This window comes from Nicotiana tomentosiformis, chromosome 7, assembly GCF_000390325.3.
Source record: "Nicotiana tomentosiformis chromosome 7, ASM39032v3, whole genome shotgun sequence".
Taxonomy (NCBI): domain Eukaryota; kingdom Viridiplantae; phylum Streptophyta; class Magnoliopsida; order Solanales; family Solanaceae; genus Nicotiana; species Nicotiana tomentosiformis.
The window spans coordinates 46021893-46034184 of record NC_090818.1 but is presented as its reverse complement, the minus strand read 5'-3'; the positions used below and the strand labels follow the sequence as shown (position 1 = coordinate 46034184).

At 40.1% G+C, this 12292-nt stretch overlaps 1 protein-coding gene across 2 annotated transcripts; it reads left to right on the top strand.

Annotated features, from left to right (window-relative positions):
• Window positions 1-6963: 6963 nt before the first annotated feature.
• Window positions 6964-10845, top strand: LOC104108568 (uncharacterized). 2 transcript variants are annotated; one of them, XM_009617638.4, is made up of 4 exons: window positions 6964-7546; window positions 8787-8955; window positions 10023-10125; window positions 10195-10845. In XM_009617638.4, the coding sequence occupies exons 1-4, from the start codon at window positions 7176-7178 to the stop codon at window positions 10542-10544; spliced, it is 993 nt and encodes a 330-aa protein (XP_009615933.1). In that variant the 5' UTR covers window positions 6964-7175; the 3' UTR covers window positions 10545-10845. The 2 variants fall into 2 exon arrangements, with proteins under 2 accessions (XP_009615933.1, XP_009615934.1); XM_009617639.4 differs by having other exon boundaries at window positions 7051-7546; window positions 10023-10116.
• The last annotated feature ends 1447 nt before the right edge of the window (window positions 10846-12292 follow it).

The window sequence follows — 12292 nt, the reverse complement described above, 5'->3', positions numbered from 1 at the left end:
GTGTGTTTTCTTTCCGCTGAATTTAAATATTATGTTTTTCAAACTTCAAAGATATGGTGGTTTATTCAGATTGTCGGCTTGCCTAGTATTGAGATAGGCGCCATCACGACAGATGAGATTTTGGGTCGTGACACTCCTAATCCTCCTCCTATCAGTGGGAACCTACCAAACCGCGTGACGAGCTAACTCAGAAAACTTCATCTCGTACTGCGTCACATACATGCCCTCCTAACGTAAATGCTCAAACTGTCTGCGCAACTCCTCCCTACGAGACTGCGGCACGAACTTCTCCAAAATGAGGACGGACAACTCCTGCCATTCAAGTGGTGTTGCACCGACCGGCCTGCGCCTCGCATAAGCCTCCCACCATCTGAAGGCAGTCCCAGAAAACTAAAAAGTAGTGAATGAGACCCCACTGGTCTCCTGAATACCCGCAGTGCGAAGAATTCATTGGCACTTATCCAACAAACCCTGATCATTCTCAGAATCAGCACCGCTAAATGATGGAGGTTGAAGTCTCCCAAATCTCTTAAGTCTCCTCTGCTCATCATCAGTCATAATGGGGACCACCATGGCCTGAGCAGCTGCAACCGGCTGAGCTGGTAGTACCCCCGATGTCTGAAGTCCATGCATCACCTGCTCTGGAGTACGTGTGGTGGGGGTATGAGTACCTCCCCCAGCCTGAGAAGTGACTGGTGCGGCCTGAGCCGAAACCACCTAAGCAAAGCCAATACGAACAGTCAATATCTAGGCCAAAGCCTTCTGAAGGCCTAGAATCACAATGGGAACAGCTGGTGCCTGAGCTAGCCCCACTCGCTCAGCCACATCTGGAACCTGCTCTTGAGTTGGAGAAACTAGTGGATCTGCAAGTGCTGCTCTGGATGATGTACAAGCTGCACCTCTACCCCTACCGCGACCTCGACCTCTTGTGGTCCTAACTGGCGGTACTGGTGGCTGTCCATCCTGTCCGATAGCACATAACCTCACCATCTGTGAGAGAAAAGAATGCAGAAGTTTAGTTACCTGAGTCAACAAATCCGCATGACAAGAACAAGAAGTTTTCTAAGGGTTCGGCGGCCTCTCGAAGATAAGTACAGACGTCTTTGTACCAATCCGCAAGACTCTACTAAACCTACTCATGACTCGTGAAACCTATATATGTAACCTAGGCTCTGATACCAATTTGTCACGACCCAAAATCCTAACTTGTCATGATGGTGCCTAATGTGGTACTAGGCAAGCCGACTTCTCACAAATATTTCCAACATTTTAACAAGAATGAATTAAAACAGATTTAATAGCAAAAGTTCTCACAAACGGCATAGAAAACCCAAAACATAACGTGAAATGTCCGAACTATCGGGGTGTCACATAGTAGATGAGCATCTATATATCACAAATGTGGAAAACACGGTCTATAATAATTTGAGACCAAATACAGTAAACTGGAAGATAGAGAAGGAGAGACAAGGTATGTGAAACACAACAGCTACCTCGGAATCTCCAGAAATCAACTATGCGAAGGAATCAACACCCACTGTGTCCGGGAATACCTGAATCTGCACACAAAGTGCAGGGTATAATATGAGTACAACCAACTCAGTAAGTAACAATACTAAATAAAGAACAAAAGATAGTGACGAGCTTCACAGCTAAGTCCAATTACAATCATTTCCAACATAAGAAGGTAGGCATGCTTTCAAGTTCAACATTTAAAACTCAAACAGTAATTTCATATCAAGTTTAACTCAAACAGAACATAATATCTCTCAGAATATTTCCAAAACAGTGATATATGACAGTTGAAGTGCAACAATAATGAAATCAATGCATCCTCTCAGATCAACAGTCACTCAGTCCTCCCATTCACTCCAACCTTACAATCACTCTTTTCTCACAGTCACTCATTCATCTCAATCACTTAACACTTGGCACTCGCACTCAGTAGGTACTTGCAATCACTGGGGGTGTGTACAGACTTCGAAGGGGGTCCTTCAGCCCAGGCGCTATAACAAGCCAATCGTGGCATAAATAAATGAAACATGTTGCGGCGTACAACCCGATCCCATAAATATCCTAACAATTAGGCCCTCGACCTCACTCAGTCATCAATCTCTCTAGTCTCTCGAGCTCCTAGAAATCATGATAAATAACCCAAACAGTAATGATATGATGCATCAATAATGGACAATAGAGACTGAGATGTAATATGCAAGTAAAAAACATGATTGAGTATGAAACGACAATTTAGCAGATAATTCAATATGTACACAACCTCTGTGGGTCCCAACAATGTAAACACATAGTTTAAACATGATTTATAGTTTGATTTCTCTAATACGTGGAAAATGTACGGATATCAATAAATTATTCAACCACACATTTACATGGAATTTATCAAGTCACAATTCCTACGATGCACGCCCACACGCCCGTCACCTAACATGAGCGTCACCTCAAAACCAATCACATATCACAAAATCCGGGGTCTCATACCCTCAGGACCAAATTTAGAACTGTTATTTACCTCAATCCGAGAAAATATATACTCTAACACACCCTCGCCTCGCGAAATGGCCTCCAAATGCCTCAAATCTAGCCATAAACAATTTGATATAATCAATACGGGCTAAAGGAATCAACTCCATAAGAAACTACTAAGGTATTAATCAAAAGTCAAAAATCAACTCAAAATCCAACCCCCATGCCCACATCTTGAAATTCGATAAAAGTCACAAAACCCGAAAGCTCATTCAACCATGAGTCCAACCATACCAAATTTATCAAAATCCGATGCAAAATCGTCACCCAAATCCCCAAATCAAACTGTCCAAATTTCGAGCCTCAAACTCTCAATTTACACCTTAAATACATACCAACTAGGTGGTAAAATCAATGGGGAAGCAATATTATTGATTGAAAATAAGCACAAGGGACTTACCTCAAGAATCCCTTCGAAAATCCTCTCAAGAATCGCCAAAACCCGAGCTCAAAATATTTAAAATGAAGCACAATCATGAACCCTTGTATTAAGTGTTTTGTCCAGCACTTCCGCTTCTGCAGACACTTTGCCGCATCTACAGCGTCGCGGAAGCGACAATCCACCCGCTTCTGCGGTGACCGCTTCTACGGTCCTTCTCCTCGCATCTGCGCAATCGCAGGTGCGGAATTCCTCATCGCACTTGCGCATTTTTCGCTTATGCGCACCTCTCGACGCACCTGCGGCCACGCAGTTGTAGAAAACTCCTCGCACCTGAGACCACCTGCACACTCCCCTCCAAACTCGCACTTGCGCAACCCAGCCCGTATCTGCGAGCTCGCACCTGCGATCAAAGCTCCGCAATTGCGGTAACACTAATAGAGTCCAGCTTCGGCAATCTCTCAACTTCAACTTTTGATCTGTTAACCATCCGGAATCAACCCGAGGACCCCGGAACCTAAACCAAACATACCAACAAGTCTTAAATCGCGATACGAACTTAGTCGAGCCCTCAAATCACATCAAACAACATCAAAAACATGAATCGCACCCCAATTCAAGCCTATTGAAACTAAGGAATTCCAACTTCTGCAAACGACGCTGAAACCTATCAAATAACGTCTGATTGACCCCAAATTTTGCACACAAGTCACAAATGACATTACGAACCTACTCCAACTTCCGGAATCAGAATCCGACCCCGATATCAAAAAGACAACTCCGGGTCAAGCTTTCCAAAAAAAATCCAACTTTCGCCATTTTAACCCTAATTCCACTCAGCAACCCCAAGAGGAATCCATTCAGCATATATTTGTCATAATGCCTACTGCCTCTAAGGTATGGAACTTGTTCATGGGGGATGCTGGAATTACTGTGCCATTGATTCAATTGAAGCAGGTTATTAGACATTGGCGGTATGCTCAGTGTTGTCCAAAATTAAAGCCATTGTTTCAAGCAGTACCAGCTATCATTACTTGGGAGCTTTGGAAGAGAATAAATGCAGGTACATATGAGTTTCATTCATTCTCTGAACTGCCTAGTGCATGGAGGAGGTTGATCAATCTAGACAAATCTCAATCACCTAACCTTAGGGTTAGGATTGCAAAGAGAAGAACCACAGACTGATAGCTTCACAAGATTGGACTCTGCACAAACCGGCATGTTTATTTGTCTCATTTAGTATGCTATTAAGGTACTTTCCAATGGTATTAGCATGGTCTCATGCTCATTCTGGGGGTGCTTTGATAGTGTACAGAAAAAATGCGATAAGCAGGTGTCGAATGGTACAATTTATCCTACTTCTGATATGTCCAAATGCTAAGAAAAATGCTGAACCTATCATATGGTATTTCTGGAGATTGTTGAATCATTTCTCAGTGGTATTAGCATTCTTTCATGCTCAATCTAAGGATGGTTTAGCAATGTTTAGAATGATGTCTACATTAAAGGTTCTAGTTGGGAAGGATCTGAGCTTACAAGATCACAAAAAGGCACAGTTTCAAAGCCTAGCCTTTGCCTTACAAAGCCTGCTTAAACCCAGCTCATTCCTGGCCTTTGCCTTGCATAGCCGGCCTAAAGCCAGATCATGCCTGGATTTTGCCTTGCAAAGCCTGCCTAAAGCCAGCTCAAGCCTGGCTTTTGCCTTGCAAAGCCTGCCTAAAGCCATCTCAAGCCTGGCTTATGCCCTGCAAAGCCTGCCTAAAGCCAGCTCAAGCCTGGCTTTTGCCCTGCAAAGTCTGCCTAAAGCCAGGCTCCTCTTCTACACATTAATTCTGATGAGTGAGCACATGATTAATACTTGGACAAAATCAGTTCGCTGCATATGGAGATCATATAGTAGTTACACTTGGAAGACTACGCTGGTTTCAACTCTGTGGTGGAGATGTTTGGAATTTATTTTAGCCTATGGACATTATACCCTGGCACCTGGTGAGAGCTTGATAGCTGCTGCTTGGTATTTGCCAATGACAAATGAATTCACATACACTGATAGGAGAAGGAAGCATTCAACTTATTATGTTGTAATAGTTAGTTCATTAAATTTTAGCTTTTCTATCTTTTTAATAGCTAGTAGTTTCATGCAACTTCTATTTTGGTTTGGACATCTTGTAAGCTTTGGACCCATTTTGGGATTTTATTTATATATTAGCCACTAGGCAAGTGTTGCCGAGTGGTATAGTTGCTTAAAAAAAGCCTAATTCCACTACGGACCTCCAATTCACAATTCGGGCACGCTCCTAAATCCAAATTCACCTAACGGAGCTAACGATACCATCAAAACTTCATTCCGGAGTCGTTTACACATAAATCAACATCCGGTCAACCATTTCAACTTAAGTTCCCAACTTTGAGACTAAGTGTCTCAATTCATTCCAAAACTTCACCGGACCCGAACCGACTACCTCGGCAAGTCACATAACAGCTATAAAATACAAAATGAGCAGTAAATGGGGGAACGGAGCTACAACTCTCAAAACGATCGGTCGGGTCGTTACATCATCCCCTTCTTAAACAAACGTTCGTCCTCGAACGGGTCTAGAAATGTACTTGAAATCTCAAATATGTGCGGATATCTGCTCCGCATCTCCCGCTCGGTCTCCCAAGTAGCCTCGTCGACTGGCTGACCTCTCCACTGCACCTTCACTGAAGGTATGTCGTTTGACCTCGACTTTCGAACCTGCCGATCCAAAATAGCCATCGGTTCCACATTATTTCCAATTGGTGTTGTCCGTCTATGATTGTGATAATTGGTTTCCATGCTAGCATATGCACCTTATTTTTATTCTTCTTCTTTCTTTTATATACCTTTCTTCATTAATTTCTTGAAGAGAAATGTATTCTTTAACTCGTATGTTTTCAATTCAAACATTGCATTGTTTACTCCATTGCCTTGTCTTATAAGTTTTATCTAGGATTAGTAGTGGAGTTAAAACTTTTATTAAGGGGTATTAAAATATAAAAAATTAAATACACCTAAAAGTCAAGAAAATTCAACTTATGGTAAATATGTATAAAATAAAAAAATTACCTAATAATATAATATAATTTTTCAGCGAAGGGTTATCGATTGATACCCCTGATTAAATGGTGAAGTGGAGAACTCTTATCTCCATCGACTCCTCAAGATTTCCTCTTCCATACTATGGATGGCTGAGGCGTATCCAGGGGTATGGGTTCACGTGAACTCATACTCTTTTTCCTAAACCATGTATAATAATGTTATATTTTTTTAAAATTATTTAAATATATATGTGTGCACACATGCTCAAAGACTCTTATGGTGTAATTATTATTTGGTGCACATTTACAAGTGATATTGGCAGTTCAAATCCTGCACTCCGAACGGTCTTGTTTTCAGCATGGACTTGGAGTATAAATATATGTAAAAATTACTAAAATTTCAAAATAAATATAATTTTAAACATATAATTTCAAAGCAACAATAAATTCATGGTAAGAGATAAAAGTTAAACCTGTCAAATATAAATTTTAAATACACTTCTTTACAATATTGCACTCGTCCTTTTGAAATTCTTGATTCCGATGGAAAGCATCTTTGTACTACTGTGTGTTACAAGCAACGCCTTTTGAAAATGATAAAACACCTTTTCCAAGTCATGTTGTATAGTGCTATCGAAGAGGTGCGTCTGTCAGTTCTTTTCTTGAGAATTTGTTAATTGGTGTCATTTTCCAGGAGTAGGGAATTTGATTTATTTAGAAGATTTTTATCTTATCCTTTCTTTGATGAAGGGTAAAACTGTCCATCAAAATTTAATGAGTATTTTAATAATTTAATTTTAGGCTTAAGAACTTAACCATTTTAATATAGTATAAATATTTTTAATATAGTATAAATATATAAATTATTCTTATTTTATTTTTTCATCTTTCTCTCTTTCCGAATGAGGTATCAGTTAATCGCTTAATTAAACACAAACATTAACTAAATATTATATATATATATTCCCTCATTATTTTTGATAGATGAATCTTATGCCAATCTTTTCTTTATTTGGGAATATTATCCGAACAAAAAGATCTTCCTAACTAAGTAAGCAACAAGTCATTGACACGTGACATCGTCAGACTCCTCGCTTACCACGAAACTTACACGCAATCGTTCTCTTCGTTCCTTAAAGAATTGGTCACATATTTTTCTTCGTCAATTTCGAAGAGATAGATAATCACGAAAATCATGGGTGGCGGAGGAGCGTTCAGAGCAGCGGCGAAAGTAGCCGGAGTCACCGTCGCTAACAGCGGCTTCCGCTCTGTAACGGCGGAGCATCCAGTTTATACAGCCGCGCGCAACGTCGTCCGTCCGGTGTCGGTGTCCGCGATAACATCATCCTCGGAAGATGTCAAGTCCGGCGTGGTTCACGGTGGTTCAGTCGATGTGTCTTCGGTGCAAAAGATTTTGTCGGAATTTGATGACTGGGAGATGGCCGGCGGCGAGGAGGACATGATCGTTAAGTCTGGTGAGCCGCTGCCAAGAGTCGTATTCGGTGGAGCGCCTTCTCTTCAGGAAGCTACAGAGGCTACTTCTGATCTCAAAGATGCACTCGAAAAGTACACTTTAACTAATCTAACTTCTCCTGCACGAGAATTTTTACTTTTGCTATACTAAAATTTACTGTGCTATTGGTTTTTTAACACAAAGGCGATACTTTATGATAAATATTAAGTGCAAAGATCATGCTTTTCAACCTTTTGATCAATCTGTTTTTACTCGGTAGAATAAAATGGGACATGGTGTTGTCTATGTTGCTTCACTTTAATGTAACTTGGAATTATCCAATACGAAGTAAATTTTGAAATGGAAGCACCTTTTGGTCTGTAGAACTAACCGCAAATAAGCTCTGCAGGGTAGTGTTTGCTGTTGATATTGACACACGATAGTAAAAGGAGGGAAGTTAAGTAAGGCATTTATGCTGTTAAGGCCTTTTGGATTAACCCAAAAAAAGGGGTTAAAAATGTATCCAGACCAAAATCAAATATTCTACCATGGTTATGTCATAAATTAAGGTGAGAATGTGTATTAATTAACTATGATTTAGTGATAAGAGTGTAGGTTAAAACATGTATCATGTATTCATTTGAGTGGTGTAAACCTCTAGAGGACGATGCAATGCATTGGTACAAGCTTCAGCTGAACCTAGTACCTTTGTGCTTAAAAATTTCTCCAAAATTGCAATAAATAATGTGTATGAATCCATAATTTTTAAAATTACAATGGGTTCAATTTTTAAAACTTCGAACGTTGAACCTATAGAGCCTAAATTCTTAATCCGCCTCTAAACATTTAGGCGCGGAAAGCTTTTACAAAAAAAAAGGAAAGGGCCTTTTCAACTTGTTACGTGTCATGAGCTGCACATTCTCATAAATACTGTAGTTGGGTGACACTTTGCGAGAGCTCAAATGCCCTCGTTTCTGTGACAGTGTTAGTGAAGTGACATACCTTAGTATTGGACCTGTGAAGGATGAAGGAAAGGAGAAGGAAAAGGAACTTAACGCTGAATTCTTGCTTGGATGGAATACAAAAATGATTATGAGCTTGTCAATTATGCTCTTGCGCTGCTGATAATTTTGGTACCGTTAATCTTTTCATACTTCCATTAACCATGAACCTTTGGCAACATCCGAAGATTTGTGGTTTGGGATTTGGTGGAGATATTGTACTTGGTTGTGATATTGACTTCTCAATGTCGCTCTGCCATTATATTTGCCCAAAAGATATTTTTCTGATCTGATAGTTATTGCGATCAACTACTTATATAGTGGTAATTTAAAATGCTTCTTAAACATACAGGGTATACTTGTCCCAGCCTGCTAGTGATTATGGAGGTTCTTGTATTTCCGGCTCAAGCTTATTGCCCTTCTCAAAAGCCTGTGTTGTCAGCAAGACTGTTGTCACTCCTTCCGCGCCGAAACATGCTATACAGGCATTTAGGTTTCTAAGTGAAACTCCTGCAGCTCAGGTTTTCTGCTTTGTCATTTATGTTAACAATTTTTTTGAGTTCTCTATCCTATGTACTACTCCATGTTCATGACATAGACACTTGATATAGCAATTTCTTTTTTAATTCTTTAGTATATAAGTTGTTACTAGGATGAGGAATGAATATGCCTATGTTCAATTTGACCAAATATGAAGATCTGGTCAAGAGAACAACAACAATAACAACAACCCACTATAATCCCACTAGTGGGGGAGAGGCTGTTTCCGATTGACCCTCGGCTCCCTCCCTCCAAGAACTCCCCACCTTGCTCTTGGGGTGACTCGAACTCACAACCTCTTGGTTGGAAGTGGAGGGTGCTCACCACTAGAGCAACCCACTCTTGTCAGGGTCAAGAGAAACTGAATCAAATATCAGTTAAAATACAAAATTATACTGTATAAACAGTCCCTAATTGTACCCGTGAAATCTCCTTGAACAGAGGATGTTTTCTTGGAGGTGCGAATGACTAGAGAATTTATAGCTTTTCATCCTTGCCAGTGTGTAGTAGGACGGAGCTTATTTGATTTTTCTTTTGACACTGCTCTCTAGATGTTGACGTCTGTAGAAGAGCTTTATCTGAGTCGAGTGGAATACTGATCTTTGAGATACTATCTTAAATTTCTGAAGAAGCAGCAGGTTAACATAACTGTAATTTGACTCTTAGAATGGCAGTGATATGCAAGATAAAGTCCCCTGCCCCTGCAGTTCACCTGCTGGAGATTTCTTTAGCTTGTTTATTTTACTTTCTGAAAATTCATTTAGTGTAATTTGCCATGATATTCAATTCTGCGGGTTTGAAGAAGGCGGGTGTATTAGGTTTCTTAATTCAAATTTTAGCATGAGGCGTGAGCACGAAGCTGCCTAGATGTGTTAGGTGCTATAGAAATATAAGTAGAATCTGCTAGTGTCCTTTTTTTATGCATTTTTGTTTTGTTACTCATATTGGCATATGAGCATATAACAACTTTGTGAAGCTCTTAGGAGTGTCCGGAGGTCACGAGTATTCCATGTTTGCTAATGTTAATTTCATTTTTCTCCCTCCCCAGAGTGTTGTTGCTTCAATTGCTTGTGACCCAAATGTGTGGACTGCAGTACTGCAAAATCCTGCCCTTCAAGAATTCCTCGAGTCACAGAAAACCAGTGAGAAATGTATGTCCTTGATTTTCTTCAAAACCCTCATCATGGTCCAAGCTTCTTACTATATTCCCATTATTGCAGGTGCATCATTCCCTGACTTGGATCAAAAGATGGATGAGTCCGTTGCTGATACTGATTCCTTTTCTCAGTCATCCCCAAGGAATGCGTTTTCCAAATATGAGGCGGAAGAGTCTAAATCCAAGAATTCATTTACAGGTTTTCTGCAGAATGTTACACATACAGTGACACAAACAGTGATCAATATGATGAGCAGCTTGTCGGATTACTTTAACAATCTCTTTGGAGGCACCAAGGTTTTTATTGAAGCTGATGGAAGTGCTAAATTAGGCGCTGTGGAAAAGACGTTGGGAGCATCTTTCATCGGCTTGGCAATCATGGCTATTATGGTTGTCGTCCTGAAACGCCGTTAATTATCAATGTCCCCGAAGTTATTTCAATTTGCCGAAGTTACATCACTGAGTGTTACAGTTTCTTTAAGTACTGATGGTTTTGGTTGAATAGGACTATGAATGACTTACCGATTAGGCTTGTAAATTAAATAAAGCCGTTTTTGAAAGTGTTAGGTCTATTTCTTCACTCAGTCATCTAGAGAGATAAGATTATTTTGGCATTTAGCAGTCACTGGCTGCATCTGCATGCGACGTTAACTTGGATTTAGGGGGACACCATGTATTTTGCAGGGATTCTAAAGTTCAAAGTGCATCTTCTCTACATCGTATCCAGTTGTTTCTTTTGTTCAACTTTCCACGCACGGCGAAACTGGAATATGCTTTGCCGTCACTGTTTTCAACCTTGATAATATGGAGTTAGATGCAGAAGTAACTTTTGTCGCTGTATGGTCGTTATTTTTCTTTCATTTTTATGGCTTTTTGCTGCGTGGTTCTTTGCCTCTCAAGGGTGGCGATTGGCTCTTTCTCCAGAATAGCACTCACAACGGAAACTCTAGATTATAGCCAAAAACGTCCTGAATATACCAATTTCTCTTTGCTCCTGGATGCTGCACTCAAAAGACTTTTCAAATTTTTTTGTTATATAAAGATTTTTAACGGGGATAGCTAGAGGTCATCTTTCATTCCAAGTATCAGCGAGAAGGCCTTTCTCATCCAAACAGGACTCTAAACTATGGGTTGGGGTATAAATGCAGCTTCTGCTAGGTGGTTTACAGCAACATTTGGCCTCTGGACGGGACTGCAAGCTGCAAAAAGTTCAAAAGGCACGAAGATACCCTACTAAGATAGACAAGATGAACGGACGATGCAGAGTCCTCTGTTCCGTTGATCGTGTTCAAAAGATAGGTATATTCACCAGAAATTGGTGTCGATGAAAGCCATAATCACTCTAGTTTCGGGGTTATCGCATGTGTAACTCCCTCCGTCATGGATTGAAGAATGATGCGTGAGTGTGGCGGATACGCCATTTCTCAGAGCACTTCCCCGAGTCTTTTTTACTTGGAGTCTGTCCTACACAGTCGTGGTTCTATCTTCTAAACTCGTCAAACAAGATTTGCACAATGTTGGCTCTCAAACACACGCACAAGTATGCGGGATCATGCAAGTAAAAAAAAAAAGAATCGGTTGGCAATCTGGGCTTTTGGGATGTAAAGGATTTACTGCATTTTATAGGAAAGGCACTGATCCAAAAGTTAGTTTAAGTTAGTTTTCCAGGAGAACAATTTGCTGATGGTAACATTGTAAGCAGAGGTGGAGTCAGGAATTTATACAAGGAGATTCAAAAAAATAATAGAATGTCATATACGAGATTTGAACTTGTGATCTAAAACAAATTTTGAACTCCTTTGCCACTTCACTAGAATTTTTCTTCACGTCAAGGAGATTCAAAAGCATACATCTAATAAAAAAAATCTTTTTCACTCTATTTGTGCAGTATAATTTTTCGTTGGAAGGGGATTCAATGAACCCCCTCCTTCTACTTAGTTCTGCCACTGATAGTAGGAATCTCAAATCTACTTGAGCAAATTATACGATTTAAATCTGCAGACTATACCATTAACTATTCTTTTTGAGCTACAGAATGTGCTGTTTTAGTTTTCTAGTGTTATAGATTTATAGTATTGCTTGGTTGATGTTTCAACACTGTTATAGCGTCACACTAGCTGGACCTGGAAAAAGAAAAGAGAACAGACATCAAATGCTTCATC

Coding starts and splice junctions, on each gene's coding strand:
- LOC104108568 (XM_009617638.4), top strand. CDS start 7,176: ATGGGTGGCGGAGGAGCGTTCAGAGCAGCGGCGAAAGTAGCCGGAGTC. Junction 7,547..8,786: donor CTCAAAGATGCACTCGAAAA/GTACACTTTAAC, acceptor TTAAACATACAG/GGTATACTTGTCCCAGCCTG. Junction 10,126..10,194: donor ACAGAAAACCAGTGAGAAAT/GTATGTCCTTGA, acceptor CCATTATTGCAG/GTGCATCATTCCCTGACTTG.